Genomic DNA, 20,527 nt, shown 5'->3' on the forward strand with positions numbered 1-20,527 from the left:
CAAAGGTGGGGCCTATAACAGGAGCATAAGAGAAAGGCTGCCAACTAAACCATGGCCTTTCAAAAACTCTCCCCTTTGTGCTTTTCGGATTACAGCAGGCAACATGCCTCTAAGGTAAATATGGAAGAAAATACTCTCCTTGCTCTCAGAATGCCAAGAGGTATGCATACTGGAAGATCACTCTCTAGATAAAATGAGCAATCTCAGAGAATAGACTTCTACTTACTGACACTTGGGGACCACCCAAGAAAAAGACCACTACCTAAATGCCCAACATGAAGTCCACTAATGACAGGCCTCACTGAATCACAAAGAGCTTTGAATCAGCTTTTCAGTATCTCACTCTAATGCACGGCTGAGGATCACCAGATACTCCAGGAAAGTTTCCAACAAGATAGGAACTAAACAAAACATACAAGAACACAAAAAAGAGAATTTAGGGAATAGAAAACAAAACTTCAAAACCTATAAATGTCCTCAAATAAGATACTGAGAAAGAGGATTGGCAAATTAAAATTTATATGGAAATTAAAAATCCAATAGAAATGTTAGAAGACGGAAGTCAAGGAAATTTCCTTAGAAGAAGGCAGAATAAAAGGGAGAGGATGGTAGAAAAGACAAAACGAAGTCCACCATCAAACTAACAGAAAATTCATAAACAAAAGAGAAAATGTTTAAGTACGTTTTTTTTAATAGAAGAAAATCTCCCAAATTTAGGGAAGTTGACCAGATTGAAATGGACTAACAAACCAAAAGAGCAAATGGTAAAAAACAAAAAACAAACGAACAAAAAAAAACCCAAAAAAACACACAAACAGAAAACCCCCACACCATATCATCATGACATTTTTATCAGTAGAGGGAAAAAAAAAAACCTAAAACCTTTCATAGTTGGGGGTGGGGGGAGTCATACACGAAGGAACAGGAATCAGGAACAAGCAGGCTTCAACAGGAACACTGTAAGAAACTCCAACAGGCCAGGGCCCTCACAATGACAGGACATCATTTCCTCTCTAGGAGATCTAGACTCAACTGAAAAAGGAGGAGGCAGAGGAGACACTTTCACATATTTTAGGTCTCAAAAGTCATCTCCTACCTAGCCATTGTCAGGTAACTACAGGAGAATGAGCTTCAGTTAAACAAAGGGGTAAACCAAGAAAGAAAACAGTGTCCAGGAGGGGCGCCTGGGTGGCACAGCGGTTAAGCGTCTGCCTTCAGCTCAGGGCGTGATCCCGGCGTTACGGGATCGAGCCCCACATCAGGCTCCTCCGCTATGAGCCTGCTTCTTCCTCTCCCACTCCCCCTGCTTGTGTTCCCTCTCTCGCTGGCTGTCTCTATCTCTGTCAAATAAATAAATAAAATCTTTAAAAAAAAAAAAAGAAAACAGTGTCCAGGAAACAGAAGATATAATTACAAACAAATAGGAATACGGAGAGAGGAAGGTTTAGGATGAGAACTACATAGTATGCCTAAAGAGTCCAATCCATACTGCATCAGGAATGCAGAGGGTTATAGATTTTTTTTAGTTAAAAAAAAAAAATGGAATGGATATGTTGGTATTTGCGCATTTGGATAAAATCCATGGATATATGACGTGGTGTAGCGGCCCCAAGATTATTGCCTCCCAGTGGACACACACCAAACTTTCCCCTTGAGTATGGATAGAAAGGTGGAAGACGGGGCGCCTGGGTAGCGCAGTCGTTAAGCGTCTGCCTTGGGCTCAGGGCGTGATCCCAGCGTTATGGGATCGAGCCCCACATCAGGCTCGTCCGCTGGGAGCCTGCTTCTTCCTCTCCCACTCCCCCTGCTTGTGTTCCCTCTCTCGCTGGCTGTCTCTCTGTCAAATAAATAAATAAAATCTTAAAAAAAAAAAAAAAAAGGTGGAAGACGATGGGATACCACGGAGGTGATTAGGGTCTCTGATCCATTGACTTTCACTTAATCGAAAGGGAGCTCGCCCAGTTATCCTGGGTGACCCTGACTTACTTGAATCCTTTAAAAGAAGATGAAGCACTGGAAAGGGGCTCCTCCTGTTGGCCTTAAAGACACAGCTTCTGAGTTCTACATATGCAAGGAAATGAATTCAGCCAACAACCACATTAGCTCTGAAGATGATGTAGATCCATAAATGCGTGTTTCGCCTCAGCCGCCATCTTGACTGCTGTCTCGTGAGACCCTGAGAAGAGCCAATTAAGGTGCCAGACTCTTGACTCACAGAAACTGTGAGATAAACGTATGATGTTTCAAGCCACTAAAATTGTGGTAATTTGTCACAGCAATAGAAGCCTAAAACTATGGCATGTGGACAAACTTAAGGATATCTAAGCAGAATAAACAACCCCAAAGAAAATCATACTTCCTCCAAATGCATAAAACTTTAGGAGTCAAAGCAGTGTCAAATGATTTTTAAAATAGTACGCTTAGTAATACCAGAAAGCAGAATTAACTGTGAATAAGAAATGGGCTTAACTGGTCAGTACTGCTGAAAAGTAATCAGGTTTAAAGAGATAAGAGATCAGTTTCGAGTTGTCCTGGATCTTTTAGCTCATAAAAAAAAAAAAAAAAGGAGAGGCTCAATCAGGGATTTTCCCTTCAGTCCAAAATTATAATTTTTGCAAATTTCAAGCAAAGAAAAAACAAAAGCTTCAAGAATTGCTGAGTTCTCAAATGGACAAAAAGTTTCTCACATGTGTCAGCTTCATTTACTAAATAGGACTCTCAAAGGTCCTAGGATCAGCAGCATCGGCATCCCCTGGGAATTTGTTAGACCAGCAAATTTGTGGGACCTACTTCCAGATTCACTGAATTAAAATATGGGGTGAAGCCCAGCAATCTCAGTTTTTAACAAGCCCTCTAGATGATTCTGATATAGGTTCAAAATTGAGAACCACTAATCTAATGTTAATTTCTGCCTCTGCCCTACTATGTTCTGGTCTTCCTTCCTTGGTCAAAAGTTAAAGCATTTCTAAAATTACTGCATCCAACCAAGACTCTCCACTAGCACTTGGCAGATGCTTAAAAAATGTTTGCTGAACAATTAAGATCTTAGGCTTCAGATGTGTTTCTTTCACCAGAGGGTTTTTAGAACAAACTGAGTATGAATGACTCCTAGGCAGGATGTGTTCTCTTCGCTTTCCCCACAGTCTCCACCAACCCCTACTGCCTTCTACCTTATACATTCACACACTTTTCTGCCCAGCTAATGACAGCATTGGGACCTCTAGGAAAAATAATTCAGAAAGAACAATTTGAAATCTGGAAAAAGTATGGTCCAACTTTCTCTTACAAATTCTAGGGAATCAAGTAACTTACAGCTACCTCATCATGATTCAAGGCGCTCCTCGTCCAGCACTAAGCCCTAGGCAAAGTGTTTCAAGATAATATTTCAAGATTTCCATTTCCAGTCTGGAGTCTTCAGAAAAGCAGACCCTGACTACTTATTTCAGAGGCTCATGGCCCAGTAACTACACGGGCAGTTAACAGGGCTTTGACTAATGGAATTTACAATTTAATATGAACTTTGGAAATTTTATACCAAGCACATGAAATCACATCAAATCATTCCTGAGAAAGACTTCAATGTATTCAAAATTTAATGCATGAGCAGAGATTTAATTACCCTAAAATTAGAATGCAGTTTCTTTCCATACCATCTAAAAGGAAAACAAGACACATTTAATGAACCCATCACTAAGATACCAAGCTTACACTAAGTTAGAATGTTTCTTTTAGAAACCTCCATCTAAATGAGTCTCTGTGTAGGTGAGCATCCATTTAGGATGCACTGAGCTAATGGTAAGAGCCCGAGGAGCCAGAGGATCTAGCACATGTTCTGCCATTGCATAGTGGCATGACCTCCAGTAAGTCACATGTTCCCTTTGAGCTCTGTCTCCTTATCCATAGAAAGTATAGATTAACATTAACACTCTGATAACTCCTTACAAGTACAAAAGAAACCATTTTTGCTACCATTAATTACTTCTTTAATCCATTATGAAAAGAAAAAATGAAATAAAGGGATGCCCGGGTGACTCAGTCAGTTAAGCATCTGCCTTTGGCGTGGGTCATGATCCCAGGGTCCTGGGATCGAGCCCCAGGACCGGGCTCTCTGCTCAGCTGGGAGCCCACTTCTCCCTCTCCCTCTGCCACTCCCCCTGCCAGTGATCTGTCAAATAAATAAATAAAATCTTAAAAGAAAAAAAGAAAAGAAAAATGAAATAAAATAAAAGCAAGCTAAAATTGGGTCAAATACATAAGTATCTGTACGTAGGAATAGTGACTGATTTATACTGTAGATAGTACCATTTTTTAAATACTATTCACTCTTAAAACCCAAGAGAAGTTCTAAAATTTAATATAGTCATCACAGAAAAACTGAAAGATTCAGAAAAACAAAAAACATTTCACAATCGTACCTCCCAGATATAAACATGGTAGCACTTTAAGAAATTTTTCCAAGAGGGGCGCCTGGGTGGCACAGCGGTTAAGCGCCTGCCTTCGGCTCAGGGCGTGATCCCGGCGTTATGGGATCGAGCCCCACATCAGGCTCCTCCGCTATGAGCCTGCTTCTTCCTCTCCCACTCCCCCTGCTTGTGTTCCCTCTCTCGCTGGCTATCTCTATCTCTGTCGAATAAATAAATAAAATCTTTAAAAAAAAAAAAAAAGAAAAAAGAAATTTTTGCAAGTATTTTTATGCATATACAGAATGTATTTTATATAGTTGAGGTCACAGAAAATATACAATCTTGCATTCTGGTTTCTTTTTTTTTTTTTTTTTTTAAGATTTTATTTATTTATTCGACAGAGATAGAGACAGCCAGCGAGAGAGGGAACACAAGCAGGGCAAGTGGGAGAGGAAGAAGCAGGCTTATAGCGGAGGAGCCTGATGTGGGACTCGATCCCATAACGCCGGGATCACGCCCTGAGCCGAAGGCAGATGCTCAACCGCTGTGCCACCCAGGCGCCCCTGCATTCTGGTTTCTAACTGACCACTGCACCATCTTTCAAAACATTCTTCAGGTTAGCTTCCTAACCCCCATGAATAGTTTAGCTACTAAACATATACTAATAACTCAAAATATACTAATATGTTACCAAATAAAAGTAAATAGTAATATTGTCATTAATGTCTTTTTCTTGTCCTCATACTAACATAGGCATAGCAATAAATACCAATTCAGCATTAATAAAATAGTTAATGAAAGCAACAAAGTAGACAACTAAAATTCTATATACTATCAGCTGAGTAAGACAGCCTGCAAGATCTAGAACAATTTTTTCTTTTTAAATCAACAGAACCTCAAGAAAGATGAGTTTATGGGTGATTTGGGAGTCTTCCCATTCAGCTCAATGTATACAGATCCCTGGCAATACTGAGTAAACAAGAGTAGGTAGAATCCTCACTCTGTAAACATCTTGGGAGCTGGCAGGGCGATTACGCAAAGCACATGAATTTTAATGTTAAAATCCATGTGACAAAGATTCCTAACAAAGCAGGAGAGAAAATGGCAGTTTTACAGAAGAATAAGCAAAAGGGAAGCATGTAACGGGATAGGCTAAGCACGCTCTAACACGTTGACAGGTTCAAAGTAATTGTCCTAACGTAAGTTTAGTAACATACAGACTTACTGTCTATGAAGGAAGAGTGACAGAACTTTTCTGAGTACTTTGAGCTCTTTGATAATCAAATCCACTTAAAACAATTTTCTAGAGACTGGTATTGAGTGTCCAATGGGAGAAACTGAAAGTAACTGGGACAGAAAATTCCAACTCACGCACACAAAAAACCTTATTCAGAATGGCCCTCTTACTTATAAACACTTAAATGAAACAGAAAGACAGTAACTACTTGAGTAAGACTGAAGCAGGCTTAAAAGTAAAGGTGAAAAGATCCAACAATTTATCTAAAAAAATTATCAGAAAAACAACTGGTACATCCAGCTGTATACCAATTGCTAGGATCAGGATTTTCTGTATATGAAAAATGGGTTCTAACTCCCCAGATCCTTTCAACTTCTGTTGAACGTGTGTGCTGTACTATAACCTAGATGGCTCGCAGATACAATGTATAATACTCGCACAGATACATACCAGAGCTGCGGCTCCTGGCACATTTCTGTTAAGGCTCTCCTACTAAACTAGGGACAGATTTCCTCCCTTCTGGGGGTAAGGGGAAGTCCAGGACTCTCTTCTAGACCCCTCTGGACTCGGAGGCATGTAAACACATGGGTCCAGATGTGTCAATAGACATGACATAATAAATAGGACTTAAAGTAATGAAAGCTGCTTTGGTATCTGTGGTCCCTCAGCAGTTGTCTCTGTTTAATTTCTGTCAACTCTTATGTGGTAATTTTTACAAAAAGTCCTCAATTCTTACAACTGCTCTCTGACTTGAGGAACTATTGCCAAACCCTGTCAAAGATAGCTGAAATGTTTCATGTTTTATGGAAGAACATTAAAAGAACATGTCTATAAAGCAAAGCTCTTTTTTTTTTAAAGCTAATATTAGCTAATAAGAGATTAAGTTGACTTTTTAAAAGCTAGAAAAAGTATAAAGATAAATGTATTATGAGGGGAAAATAGTGACTAGATTGCTAATTTTTGGTATTTTATAAATAATTTTATTTTCTGATACAAGAAAGAAAACAGAATTTTTTTTTTTTTGCCTTCCTCTGGTAGCCTACCTTAGAAAAGACAGCTATATGTAAATGAAATTCAGTTCTTAACTAAGTCAAATGTTAGTTCTACATATTTAAAATTATTTAACTACACAAAAGCCACAGTGGGTTCACAATCCATTACTGGGTGGAAAAAACCTTGAGAAAAAATTAATTCTACACTATACTTACCAGAGAAGTGAGATTTTTAAAAACTTTTTACAACAAGATGGAAGAATAAATGAAATACAGTTGACTCTTGACCAATGCAGGTTAAGGGGTGTTGAACCCCACATCGTGGAAAATTCACTTGTAACTTTTGACTCCCCTAAAACTTAACTACTAATAACTTCCTGCTGACCGAAAGCCTTTCTGATAAGAATTAACACATTTTGTATATTTTATACTGTATTTTTATAATAACGTTAGAGAAAATGTTATTAAGAAAATCCTAAGAGAGGGGCACCCGGTGGCTCAGTCAGTTAAGCATCTGCCTTCAGCTCAGGTCATGACCTCGGAGTCCTGGGACTGAGCCCCAAGCGGGGCACCTGCTCAGCAGGGAGCCTGCTTCTCCCTCTCCCTGGTGCTCCCCCTGGTTGTGCTTTCTGTCAAATGAATAAATAAAACCTTAAAAAAAAAAAAAAAGTTTTACCTACCCTTGCAATGCCCATTCAGTAAGATTTGGAAAGAAAGAAAAAAGAAGTCTTTTTGATCTCTAGGAAAATCTCACTTATTCTACACACATAATCAATCTTATAAACTACAGGATCATTTTACTGTATAAGCCACAGATCATAAGGCATTACAAATATGAAACACAAACAAGAAACTGAACATTTCTTTAAACAAAAAAATCCTTATTCTAAGGCTATTTAAAATGTCTTATATTCAATCATTTAAAAATTGTACCAAGAAATATTATGTATTTGGAACTCATTTTCCTTACTCTTCTGTCCAGTAAGTTGGATTAGTCCTAAAAAATGAAACAATCCAGTAACAAAGTATTTCAACTAAACACCAGAGATCTGTAAAAAATAAAAATCATATGGCAGTAAGGAGGGTGGACCTTCTGAGATTCAATCACTTTAAACTGAGTTTACCAACAACTTATAACTACAGTTTCTTTTGTCAATCCTTTAGTTGCCATGAATAGTATTTCAGATAATTAGCCTAAATCAACTTTCATGATCTCTAATCCCAAAACAGAAAAAAGTCACACAACTCTGATATATTGAGTTCATTTCAAAATTATTAAATTACTGTGCTGAACCAAAATTAAAATTTTCCCCTAAACACATCCTTTATATATTTCTCTTTTAAGAAGGATTTTTTTGTGTGTACAGTTGTTGACTCATGACAGGTCTGCAAGTTTGTTGTGAAGGTTTAGTAATTATATTCTAGAGACAGGAAATCAAAATAAAGGAAATAAGATTATAAGTGAAATAAATTAAAATAGGATTAATAAGGATATTTTTAAGAGGATTAACATCTACATAATGTGACCAACCAAAATGACGTAATACACTTTGTTTTTAAGAATTACATAATCATATCTTAACAGGTTACTCAAAATCACTACTTCAGTTCTTATAAAAACCTCAGGCCCAGGGATGCTTGGGTGGTTCGTTTAGTTAAGAACGAGTATCTGCCTTCAACTCAAGTTATGATCTCAGGGTCCTGGAATAAGCCTTGCGTGGGGCTCCCTGCTCAGTGGGGAGTCTGCTTCTCCTTCTGGCTCTCCCCCTGCTCAAGCTCGCTCTCTCTCTCTACCTCAATAAATAAATAAAATCTTAAAAACAAAAACAAAACAAAACAAAAACTCAGGCCAGAGCCAACAACATCATATACTACATCTATTCTTTCTCCCAAATAATAGCACCTCTAATATTTGCTCCTCCCCCAAATTAATTTACAAAATACTTAAATAACTGACCTTGACTAGTTTATACATTCTAAGAGCTTTGTCCAAATACTTAAGTACCATAATCTTAATTCTCCTCTCATTTTATGCCCCGTTAAACATGTAACTATTCAAAAAAGTTTTTTTTTTTTTTTTCATTTTTAAAACTGTAGAATAGGACCTAGTTTTGGGTTTTGTTTTTTTTTTTAAGATGTATTTATTTATTTGAGAGAGAGAACAAGAGGGAAAGTCAGAGGGAGAGGAAGAGAGAATCTGAAGCAGACTCCCCGGTGACAGCAGAGCCCACTGCAAGGCTGGATCCCAGGACCCTGAGATCATGACCCGGGCCGAAATCAAGAGCCACATGCCCAAACGAATGAGCCACCAGGCGCCCCTGGATCTAATTTTTTTTTTAAGACATTATAAAATATCTTACTTGTAAATCTAAATAACGATATTCCTACATTTCGGCAGGCTAACTTGTTATCCCATACAGAGATTGTGTTACGTATCAGTTGATATGTATCAGTTACCATACTGGTGGCCATTACCACCAAATTTGGAAAAGGAAAGTTCTCCTCCGATTTTCTTTTTGGGGAGGAAAGGGGGCACTTGGATGAGCACTGCCAATCCCAACACTGCAGTGAACTGAAGCTGGGAAGTAGGGGGTGAACTGCAGAAGCAAAGTTTGGAGAGAGGCGAGTTTGGGAATAGGAATGGGCTTTAATTTTTCCCACACCTTCCTGTGGGTAAATGCATTGTAGCCAGGGGAAAAGCCCTGAGCGTCCTCTGCTATTGTAACTGCTATGTCACTTGGACAACAGGAAAAGGAATGGAGTCACAAGGATAAAAAGAAATAAGAGCAGAAAGGAACCAGTTCGTCCTCCCTAGATGGAACAACAGGTTATAAATCAAGGGAAGAGGACATGTGGAAAGAGCAAGGGTGATCCTGCCTATGTATACATTACCTTGAAAAATCCCAAACGACAAAAAATGAATTCTTCAAAACATCAATTAGAGTTAGGGGGAGCTCAATTACTCCATTAATAAATTAAAAAATAAATCTATTCTGATGGAAATTCTCATCACAAAAAACAAAAATCTATAACTATGTGAGATGACGGATGTTAATGGACCTACTGTGGTCATCATTTCAGACTACGTATGTGTTGAATCATTGTGCACCTTAAATTAATACAATGTTATACATCAATTATATTTTAATAAACTGGAGGGAGAGCCCCTCTTCTCAAAATATGCAAACTCTTCTACTTTTATGGTTGTATCCTAATATATATTGGTAGATTTAAAATTATAATTCTATGTTAGTCACAGGTGAAGTAACTTTTCAGCTTACAAGGCCAATCTTACCAGCAACTTCAAATATCCTTTAATTACTTGCTCAGGGGAACGTGTTCTCACTCTTTCCATGCATTAGCTAGAAAGTCCTTTTCAAATGCCCACATTCACTATTTCACGGTCCATCTAAGTGAGCAGCTCAACCAGGAACATATCATGCCATTTCCTACATTTTTACCCCTACACACGAAATGTCCCAGACAACCACACACAACTCACCAACACCCCTCCTCTCCCTCCACCCTGGAATTTTCTAGGCCCTGTTCAGCTATCCATTTCCCCTACCTAGCTAGGGTTCATTGCTCTAGCTTAATGTTTCCACAGGAAAGAACATATAAAACCAAATTTTCAATGATTTTTAAAACTACTTTTTCATCCTACTTCCCTGACCCTTCATGTAACTACTCTGCTTTAAACCCTTTAGTGACTCCCACAGCCAAGAGCAGTGTTTTTCAAATTACCAGTTGTTATTACTTGGTTGTTAAACCAACTTACTGGATCTCAAATGTCATTCTTTTTTAAAAATAGAAAATAGTACAATGCATCACACAAAGGGTATTATTTTGTGACATTTTATCATTTATTTATGTGTGTACTAGGTTGTGAGATAAAAATGTGTATCCTACTGTAATGGGTCATTGCCAAAAAAAGCTTGAAATATATCAGCTTTTGTTTGGTCTACAAGGCCTTCTAACCTGCCTCTCTATAAGGCTCTGGGCCTCTTACCACACTCCACAGAGCCAAGTTTGCGAAGCCCAGCTTTTTTGCAGTTCCTTGTCTCAGTGCTGTCAATCACACTGTTCCCTCCCTCTGCCTTGAATGCCCTCTCAATTGTCTACTCGGCCCACCTGTTCTCGTCTTTCATTATTTAATACCTATTACCTCCTCCACAAAAGCTTTTTTATCTTTCCCTCAGGAGCTAATGCTACACATACTTTGTGTTTCTGTGATGCCCTACATTATAGCCCCTTAGACATTTCACTGTACTTTCTAATTTCAGGCCTGTCTTCCCAGCTTCTAAATTGTAAGCTCTCTGAGGGCAGGAGCACATTTTACAAGTCTCTTTATCGGTAGCACTTAGCTGCTGAACATGCCACATGAAAGGGGTTCAAAATGAGTAAAATGCACAAATTAAGAATTAGGACTTGCATCTAACCTCTCTGATGGAAATGACTGAGTGGTTGCTTTTTCAACACAGCCCATGCATATGCCAGTGCTGGATCAAGATTTCCACATTTTTGCCTAAGCACCCAGTGGCCTGAGGCAGAAAGAGGTGTCAGCTTCCTCTCTCAGCAAAGAAAGGACTCAGGTCAGGTTGCAAGGCAGTAGCACCCACTTCCAGGTTTCAGGAAGTTATCTGGGGAAACGCAGAGAAAAACGTTTCCAGAAGTTCCCACAGGGCAGGTGAGATCAATCAGAATAGCACTGCCAGACCCTATTAGCACAGAGAATCACATTTTGTAAAGTTTAATGGGGCGTCAGGGGGAGAGGGGGAAAGTTCTCTATTCCCTACGGAAGGCACAAAGTTGTCAGTATGAGTTATGCAAAACAAAAGGTAGCATGAAGTAACTCGCTGAAGTTACTTGATTTCTATTGCTTACTCTAATGGCTCTGAAATAGCTCCTGACTCACAGCTCTCATGAGCTACCACTTGGAGGACAGGGGGTTGTACCTAACAGGCACTGGCTCCCGCTCCTCACTGGGGCTGTGCAGCTTTTGACAGACTTTATCTCACATACATGAATGCTCTCATGTTTAGGGGGTCTGATTCACCTATTTCAGAAGCCAACACTTCAACTGCCTTCCCTGTAATTAAAAACAGTTCAGGCAGCATCCAAGATAGTTTGACAGACTCTGCCAACTGTCAGTTTCAGCTGTTCTTTTCCATTTCCACAATGGTTCATAAACTACTATTACAGGAGCCAGGTTGGTTTTCTGCCTAAACTCATCACCCATTTTCTTTAAAAATAAAAATAATTCCTAGGGGCGCCTGGGTGGCTCAGTCAGTTGAGCGTCTGACTCTTGATTTTGGCTCTGGTCATGATCTCAGGGTCCTGGGATCCAGCACTGTGTCTGGCTCCCCACTCAGCAGGGAGTCTGCCTGAGATCTCTCCCTTGCTCTCTGCCCCTCCTCCACTCATGCTTGGCACACAGGCTCTTAAAAAAAAAAAAAAAAAAGGAAAGAACACCTTTTGCTTAAACTGTGTCCCTAGATTTGCAATTATATCCATAGTTAAGGTAAAAAAAAAATTCTTATTATAACCTAAGTCAAAAGTATATTCATAAAATGCGGAACTCTTCACCCACAATATTAAATTTTATATACTTGTCAAAGTAAGGTAATTTAGGATTGCCTGGGTAAAACTTTATTTTTAAAACACCATTTCCTTTTGGGGCAACCTGGGTGGCTCAGTTGGTTGGGCATCTGCCTTCAGTTCAAAGCATGATCTCGGGGTCCTAGGTTTGAGCCCCACATTGGGCTTCCTGCTCAGTGGGGAATCTGCTTCTCCCACTCTCTTTGCCCCTCCCCCACTGCTCGTGCACACAAGTGTGTGCACGTGCTCTCTCCCACTCTCAAATAATTACAATCTTAAAACACACACACACACACACACACACACACACACACACACCATTTCCTTTTGGTTCAAATAGGTAGAGGAAGCTACGCTTACTCCGCTAACACTTATTAGGTATAAACACCTACCAAGTGTAAAAACTTCCAGAAATGCCTTCTCTACGTTCTTCTCTTCTACTTCCACCCATTCACCCTGTCTCAACTCAGATGAAACAAATCACCATCAGTGAACAAGAATCATAGCCCTAAACACACACTTTCAGAAAACTAATGCCAAAAATGCTTTTTCCGCTCTAGTCTACTTTCAAAACTTTATTAGGAAAAGGACAAATAAATCAGTTTGTAAATAAATTTAATTACATTGAAGTATCAAAAAATCTGTGCTGTTTGGGAGCTTATTTTCATAATTTTAAATACTAGCCCCCGTGGTAGCAAGTTCATCCCAAACTTCCCTTGGTAAAATGATGAGCATTCATGCAGCTTAAAGACTGTGGAAAACTGATTTTCTTCCACAATGCTACCAATCTACAGTCTAGAGAGAATGCAGCCTTCAACATGAAAAATTGCCACTTTTTTTTTTTTTTGCTCTGACATGTTTTAAACAGAAAAGCTGCAGATTCTCAAGGGAAGCCATATTTCGAAGGTTTTAAATAGCAGTACTTTTCAGTATTTTCCCTTATTAAAATTGGTGCAAATCATCCAAAACATTTTTAAATGCCACTGCTTTCCAGCTGATGTGCTAAAAACTGCTTAGAGAAAACAGTCTCTGCATCTGAAAGATCTACTTTAAGAAACCAACTAGTAATCATTAAAATAGAAAGGTGGAGAAAAATATTTCGATTTTACAAATCGGAAAAAATGTTAAAGCTTATCACCTAATTCCTTCATTTTATAGATAATAAAGAGTCCATAGAGGTTAAATAATTTGCCTCAGATCACCAAGCTACGAATAGCAGCACTAAAATAGAATAAGGTATTTTAATTGCTCAGCAGTACCCCAAATCATGCAAGTTATATATATTCTCATCACTCGTCATTTGTTTTAAAAACAATTACCACTCCTTCTCATTAGTTCCTGATGAAAAACTCCTACAACACATGTTCTAAATTTCAAACTTTTTCAAGTTAATAAACTTCAAATTCTAACTCCAACAACAAAAAAAGGTAGTACTGTCCAAGAACTTCCTCTGTAAGTTTCAAAAAAAAAAAACAAAACAAAACAAACAAACAAAGTTGAGGTGTGCATCCCCCTAAACTGTCAAAATAAATTTTGGTCTACCCTTTCAATCCCTGCCCCTTAACTACACTTTAAATTTGTTTGTTCAACCGCAAAGAGAGAGAGAGAGGGAGAGAAAATTCTGGAAGTTCCTCTTTGACAAAAAGCATGGACAATCTGTCAATGAAATGACTACATCATTACTCCATTAATACATTAGGGGGTTCTGGCTTACTTTACGAAGAGTCACTAGCATTTTATCCAGTTACTGTATGAAGAGTTAATGAAAGGCTGGAAAACACAGTCTTGGCTGACTTTGGTACTGAAAGGTGTAGATTTGACATTGTTAACACAAACCAAAGACCTAGGCTTAAGAGAAGAAATAGAGAAAAAGTGCAAGTTCCTTCAACAGAAAATCAGCTTTTTCCTATTCAAGCTCTGATCCACCAAGTGCACTGGCACTGTGAAGACCACATCAGTTAAGAATTTCAGACTTTCGGGTTAATGCCCCAATAAATCAATTCTGCATGTTAGCTTGGGATATTCAAGGGCAAAACAGAGGGCACGTTGGAGGCCACAATTTACACTGGATCATTTTCAAGGACTGAAGTCCAACCACTCATTACTTTACAATTGTTCCTTTGTGTAACTGATTATTCTCAAAGTACTGATAGAACGCAGTACTTCTCTAAGATACCGGCAACAAAACCTAAGACAGTATGATTTTAATGACAAACTGCTGCAGCAGTCTGACCAGAAAAGTACAGAATGTATTGTCTACTTAAATATTACTAATAAAACTATATTCTGGTTACAGATTATCTACGTATGTTCCTTAATTATGACCTCTGGTATAACTCTATAAAAATAACTTGTTAAAAGGTTAACACACCTACATTTTTAACGTACGACCAGCTTAGCAAAGTAGCTAATTTGTTTTAAAACGTAAAACACAATCACCACCACCGCTCAACAACACACACACACACACACACACACACTCAAAGCTATGTTAGGCACAAAAATCCTTACCCCATTTTGCCCAATGAAAACTTGCTCTGAAGTTTCTGCTCTTCTGCTACAGAATAACTTCCAAAGGAATTTCTCCGTTATTTCGCAGTTGCTTTTCCACCCCCCGAGATCCTTTTCTGGAGGTATTTCGGTGGTGCTGACAATTCAATTAGTTCCCTTAGGTAAAATGATTTCTCTCGTAGATACCAAAACGTTCAAACAGAGGTGGCATTTGCTTGAAATTAGAGTTAAAATGCCTTGCGGAGGAGACAGCGGTCAACTCTATTCCACGAAATGAGTCTACGCGTCTGTCGGAAAACGCAGAATCCAGCTTCACCGAGTCCTATAAAAAATGAGTTCGGTGGTCATTTCGCTCATGTCCTCCTCGACACTCTGGGAAAGCCAGGTAACTCGGCCTTTCGGTGCTACTAAGGCTGCGGGTTCAAATTTCTCCACACCAGTTCCCTTGGGGGTGGAGCGTGTAACCCAATGCGACGTGCACTTTATAGAGAGCCCTACGAGAAAATAAAAATCCTAAAAGCAGTAATGCCACTGCTTCCCTGCGCTCACGTTAGAAAAAGCTATATAGAAAAATCTCCTCGAAGTGCAAACCCAACAGCTCGCGATGTGCACGGCACTCCACATTGGAGTCTGTCTTTTAAATGTTTCCCCTCCTAAGACTCGGAGCAGAGAGGAGGTGGGGAGGAGGAAGAGAAGGCTGGGCAGGATCGATTCATTCTCCCGAGAATAAACGGAGCCATTTCCAGGCTGGCAGCAGGCTGGGGGCGCAGCGCACGCCGGGGAGCAGGGGGAGGGGGCCCGATCCCACCTCCCTCAGCCCCTTCCCGCCCCGCGCCGCCGAGCACAATGGAGCCCGGCTCGCGCCCGGCCCTTCATTCGCGGCTGCCCCTCTTCCCTTCTCTTTCTGGAGCACCGCAGGTCTGAGGCTGCCGGCGGCGGAGAATGAATGAATCAGAGAGCCAAGCCCCACGCTGCCCCCGGCACTCGCTCGCAGCGCCAGGGCGGGCCGAGCGGCGGAGCTGAAGGGTCGACCGGCGCCCGCTCGCGTCCAGGCGGGCGGCTAATTCCGCGTCGGGGGCCGGGGAACGGGGCTCGAAGCCGCGGGAGAGCCGCTGCTCCAGCGCCCCCACCCGCGCTCCTCGCCTCTCGCGCTGCTCGCCTCTCACGCTCCGCGCCGCCGCCACGCGCCGCCTCACAGTCCCCGGGCCAGCCGCCGCCTCCTCACACTTCCATCACCGCCCACCTCCGCCGGCCTCCAGCTCTAGCTCGGCAGAGCAGGGCCGGCTCGGGCGGCCTGAAGCCCGCCGCTGCCTCCGCCTCCACCGGCAGCTCGCGGAGCGGAGGGCGCCGCTTCCCGAGTCAGCGCCGCCCGCGTGAGCCGAGCGCGGCGGCAAAGCGGGCTGCGGAGGGCGGGGGAGGAGGCGGGGAGAACCGGGGGCGAGAGCGGTCCCTCCCCCCCGCTCGTGGGAGGGGGCGGGAGGCGGCTGCTGCCGCCGCGGAGCACCGGGTAGGCGCCGGGGGCTGGCGCGCTGACCCGTCCCGAGGGCCTCCTGAGGCCCTGCGGGCGATGGGAGAGAAAGCAGCAGCTGCAAGGGCGGCGGGAAGGCTGGTGGTCAGGGGCCGAGCCGGCCCTCGTGGGGAGCTAGTCCAGCCGGCAGGTCCGTCAGTCCGTCCTTCCTTCCTTCCCCCCCCCCCTCCCCTAGTGGCCGGCGGCTGGCGGACCGTGCGCTCTGCTCCTCCGCTGTCTCCTGGCCCCGCTCCCGGCCGCCACAGCCTCCTCCGCGCCCCACACCAGGTGCTCGCGCTGTGTCTCCATCCTCCCCGCAGGAGGACCTTTAAATAGCAACGTCAGCGCGCTCTTCTCCGCACACACGTCACCCGCCGCTCTCGTCACCGGGGTGCGGGGGATGATGTCACGCGGCCGGAAGTACGGCTAAATTAGGGAAGAAGCAGGGGGAGGAGGACTCGGTGAGCGCCGCTGTGCCCACCTGCTCTCGGTTCTCCTTAAAGGCCAAAGCACAAGAGACAGCCCGAGAGGAGCTCCCGAGAAGGAAGCGGCGGGAGGAGATTTCCTTGCAACAAATGTGCCAAACACAAGTGAATCATTCGTAGCAATAGTGCCGAAGTGTCAAGCGGGTGATATCCTATCTCCCACTCCCACCTCTCTCGCAGTAGCGTCCCCGGGGTTCTCAAGTTTCAATTCGCACGGAAATGTAGGAGGAGAGCCTGATCACTGGTGATAGATATATTTCCAACAAGACTTGGGAAAAATCATCTTAATTTTTGAAAGAGTTATTAACTGCCATTTTGGACATAGTAGACTTTAAAACTTTTTTCTTCTTCATTTAGTGGTTACCCAAATCACGAACGAATAAAGAGCAGAACTATGAACAAGCAGTACAATGTTATAAAGGATAGTAATTGAGGTTGGAGGTAGGAAAGCCATCAAATGATCTAATCGTTTTCATTTGCAGAAAAGCAATATTTTAGCATACAATAATGAGACCATCTTAACTTCAAAAGTTCACTCATTGTCATGTTTATAGAAAATGCCAGTAGACCCTCTCAGTTCCAGTTTATCAAGAATATGAGGTCCAGTCTATGGAAATTAAAAATAAGGAAGACCACCAAAAAATTTTTTTTAATATTAACACAAGTTCATCTAGATTATTTTTGTATTCTTTAGTTCTGGCCATGTAATATATATATTAATACATATAATTACAGTATATAATTACCATATGGCTTGTTTTTCATTTCCTATATGACAAGGGTGAGTAGTCATTTATAGATTTACTAGTTATGTGTGTTTGTGCCTATAATAAATCATTTTATGAATGCTTTTCAAATTGCAATTACTATGAAGTTTTTAAATGTCCTTACTGTTTTGGTAGCTTATTATTGGGTAGTCTCAAAGAACTTTGATTTGGTTTAGTTTGATAATCATGACCCAGAAATAGAATTACTACATAATGCCAAAGGCCATTGCTATTTCAGAGTTGGTCTATAAATTCAGTGACCACATTTTCCAAACTAAAATCCATACACATCATTTGACAACAGACAAAATATTTGAAATCTGAAGTGACCTGGAAAATCCAGGACATATGATTACCAACCTATAAAGTCATTATTAGAGGAGAGCTATAAATGGATATTAATGCATTTGTTTTAAATAAAAGAAGCTAAACCTCTACAGAATTTATATCATGTATTTTTTAAATGTTTTTTACTGTTACACTACTCTCATGATTCCTCATTAAGGAGATTGGTTTTCCAGGTTTTTGCCCAATGTTAAAGGACACCAGCCAAAAAAGTTAGGACCAATTTGCAACTAAATCAGACTTTCTGCTTATCTTCACAATATAAAATCATGATCGTGCTTATAATTTGATATATTGAAAACAGGTTTTTTAAAGTTATAACAAAGATTAATAATGCAAACCCCTGCTTGCCAATTTGTCTAATATGTATTATCACATTAGTAGAAACTGGTACTAACTTATATTTCAGATAAACAGGAGCTTCTTATATATAAAATATTAAAACAATAAAACTGTCATTCTTCAAATAATGTCATCCCTTGGCTCTTGCTAATTAAAATACAAACTAAGTTATTACTCTATAAAATTTCTCCACAAACTATTTACTATCTGAACTAAATCACTTTTCTCTTTCCTGCTCTTTCCCTTAGTCCATGTTAATTAAAGCTCTCACTTTACCATTTTTAAATACTTCTTTCTACTATCAGGACTTCCTCTGGTTTACAATCCTATCCGCGCCCCCCCCCCCATCTTTACCCAACTGTCAAAACAGCACGTCAGCTGCCTCCCTGCTTTTGGAATGCTGACCCTTCGTTAGTGATTCTACTTTTCAAAGCTACGGGGTCTCTTCTATTGTCAACTTGATCGAGAGCAGCTTTTTTTCTATGTAAATCTAATTGTGCATCCTGATGTAATTACCCAAAGTTTTTGTGATTAATGTCAGCCTCTGCTCTCAACCAAGAAAAGTGTACCAATAGTTGGTCAATTTTTCTTTCTAGCTGGTATGGGATTAATATATCAGGGAATGCATATATCTGTGTACCCAAAGGAAGAGGTGAAACATTTTACGTATCATGGAATATCTGCTCAGAAAATAATAATAACAAAGTAAGTGCTTTTCCTGCTCTCTTGAAACAATTCCAGAACAGTTTTGAGAGGAGTCAGAGAACCATTCTATGGCTTCCATCTAAAAGTAAATATCGTCTAAAATTGAGTGATGTAACCCAAATACTAACTATGAATTTCCAACCCTGATTGCTTTGTGTGTTTTTTAAAATAGTGAGCTTCCTAGAAAGTAATATATTTTCTTTTCCCGGAAGAGGTAGAAAGTACTTTAGTAGAGTTTCAAATTTTTAACAGTTCCTGTTTCCCACTACACTCTGAAAATTTGTGGAGCGGTTTATGAATACCCTCTGATTTTAGAACCTGTGGGCGAAGGCATCTGTTTTAGTCACAGAGTTTACTTCCATGCCCTTAATAGGAGATGGCAATATTCAATGGGATGTTCATAAATTGGTCATGAGATATGTCTTTTTCAATGAAAAGACATCAAGGAGACTGAAAGACTTTGCAAGAAAGAAGGTTAAATCCAGATTTTATTTTTAATTGCTTAACATTAGGTAATAGCAACTCCCTTTCAAGTTGCCTTTTTTTAATTACCAGATACCACTATTGCTTCAAATAAAATCATAGGTTGAAATAACAGATTAAACGATATCTCAGCATACAATAGAAACCTCAAGATTACTAGTTGATGCCACGTAGTTACGAAGAAACTAAATAACCAGCAAGGACTAGAAATAATAACAAAACAAACGAAAGAGTTGTGGGGAAACAGAATTTATCCAGTTGATTCTCCAAAGTCATCCCTTCTTCTCCACAATATAACAGCTATCCCAGTATCTGGCAGTAAAATGTGTTTGGCCTGTTTAAAACTATATTTTATTTTATTATTTTTAATAATGTTCTGAACAAAAACAGGGTAGTTAATGGTCTCAGAGGTATAACATTATAAGTGTTTGGCATCTCCAAGGTGATGGGTTGAGGACAATTTTTACTCTTCTGAGTTTGTGCACTATTTTATCAGAGGGTTTGGGAGTGGTGGAGGGAGGGAAGTCAGAGAATTAGCCTCAGGAAAGATAAGATATAGAACACATGGGAGATAATCTCATAAAATTATCTTTTGCTCTGATTTTTACTGTAAAGTCGTTATTTGTTTTCAAAAGATGATAAAAGAGATGCAAGTATAACCCCAGACTTATTAAAGAACATACCAGAAAGTTTTTGGTTGGTGCTGTATGAAAATCATTGTACCACTACATCTATGAATTGTTTAAATATTTAGAGTAGATAGGGATACGGTGCATTTGAAAAAATTACCTGGCTTAACCTCAGCTTGATTGTTGGAAACAGAGAACAGGCTGGAAAAACACGCAGACCTGCAGAGAGCGACAGTGTAAGAACGTTGAGTAAAAGCTCGCGCTATACCTGTGTGGTTACTCAGAGTGGAATGCTGTGGAAACTGGTTGCCATGGTAACCAATAATCTTTTTCCTGAATGGGAGAACAGGACAACCATGAGGAAAATGTTGTAAATGAGCTACCTTATTCTGTGATTCTTCTGGTGCTAGCGAGGAGAAAAACAACACCCAAGGTATTTAGGCTAGCCATGCTTATAAAACGAAGTTGCCTTTTCCACAAGTAGACAAGACTGAGGCAGAAACTGGGGGCTATTTCAGAGGGA

General features: G+C 40.5%; 1 protein-coding gene across 1 annotated transcript in view; it reads right to left on the reverse strand.

The window, feature by feature from the left end:
* HOMER1 (homer scaffold protein 1) overlaps positions 1-16,500 on the reverse strand; it is a 122,559-nt gene extending 106,059 nt beyond the window's left edge. Inside the window, exon 1 of the mRNA XM_026498731.4 lies at positions 14,742-16,500. Within this exon, the coding sequence (XP_026354516.1) occupies positions 14,742-14,746 (5 nt within the window). The 5' untranslated portion in view covers positions 14,747-16,500. The remainder of the gene's footprint in view (positions 1-14,741) is intronic.
* Positions 16,501-20,527: the final 4,027 nt, after the last annotated feature.

The sequence above is a fragment of the Ursus arctos genome, unplaced genomic scaffold (assembly GCF_023065955.2).
Source record: "Ursus arctos isolate Adak ecotype North America unplaced genomic scaffold, UrsArc2.0 scaffold_5, whole genome shotgun sequence".
NCBI lineage: Eukaryota > Metazoa > Chordata > Mammalia > Carnivora > Ursidae > Ursus > Ursus arctos.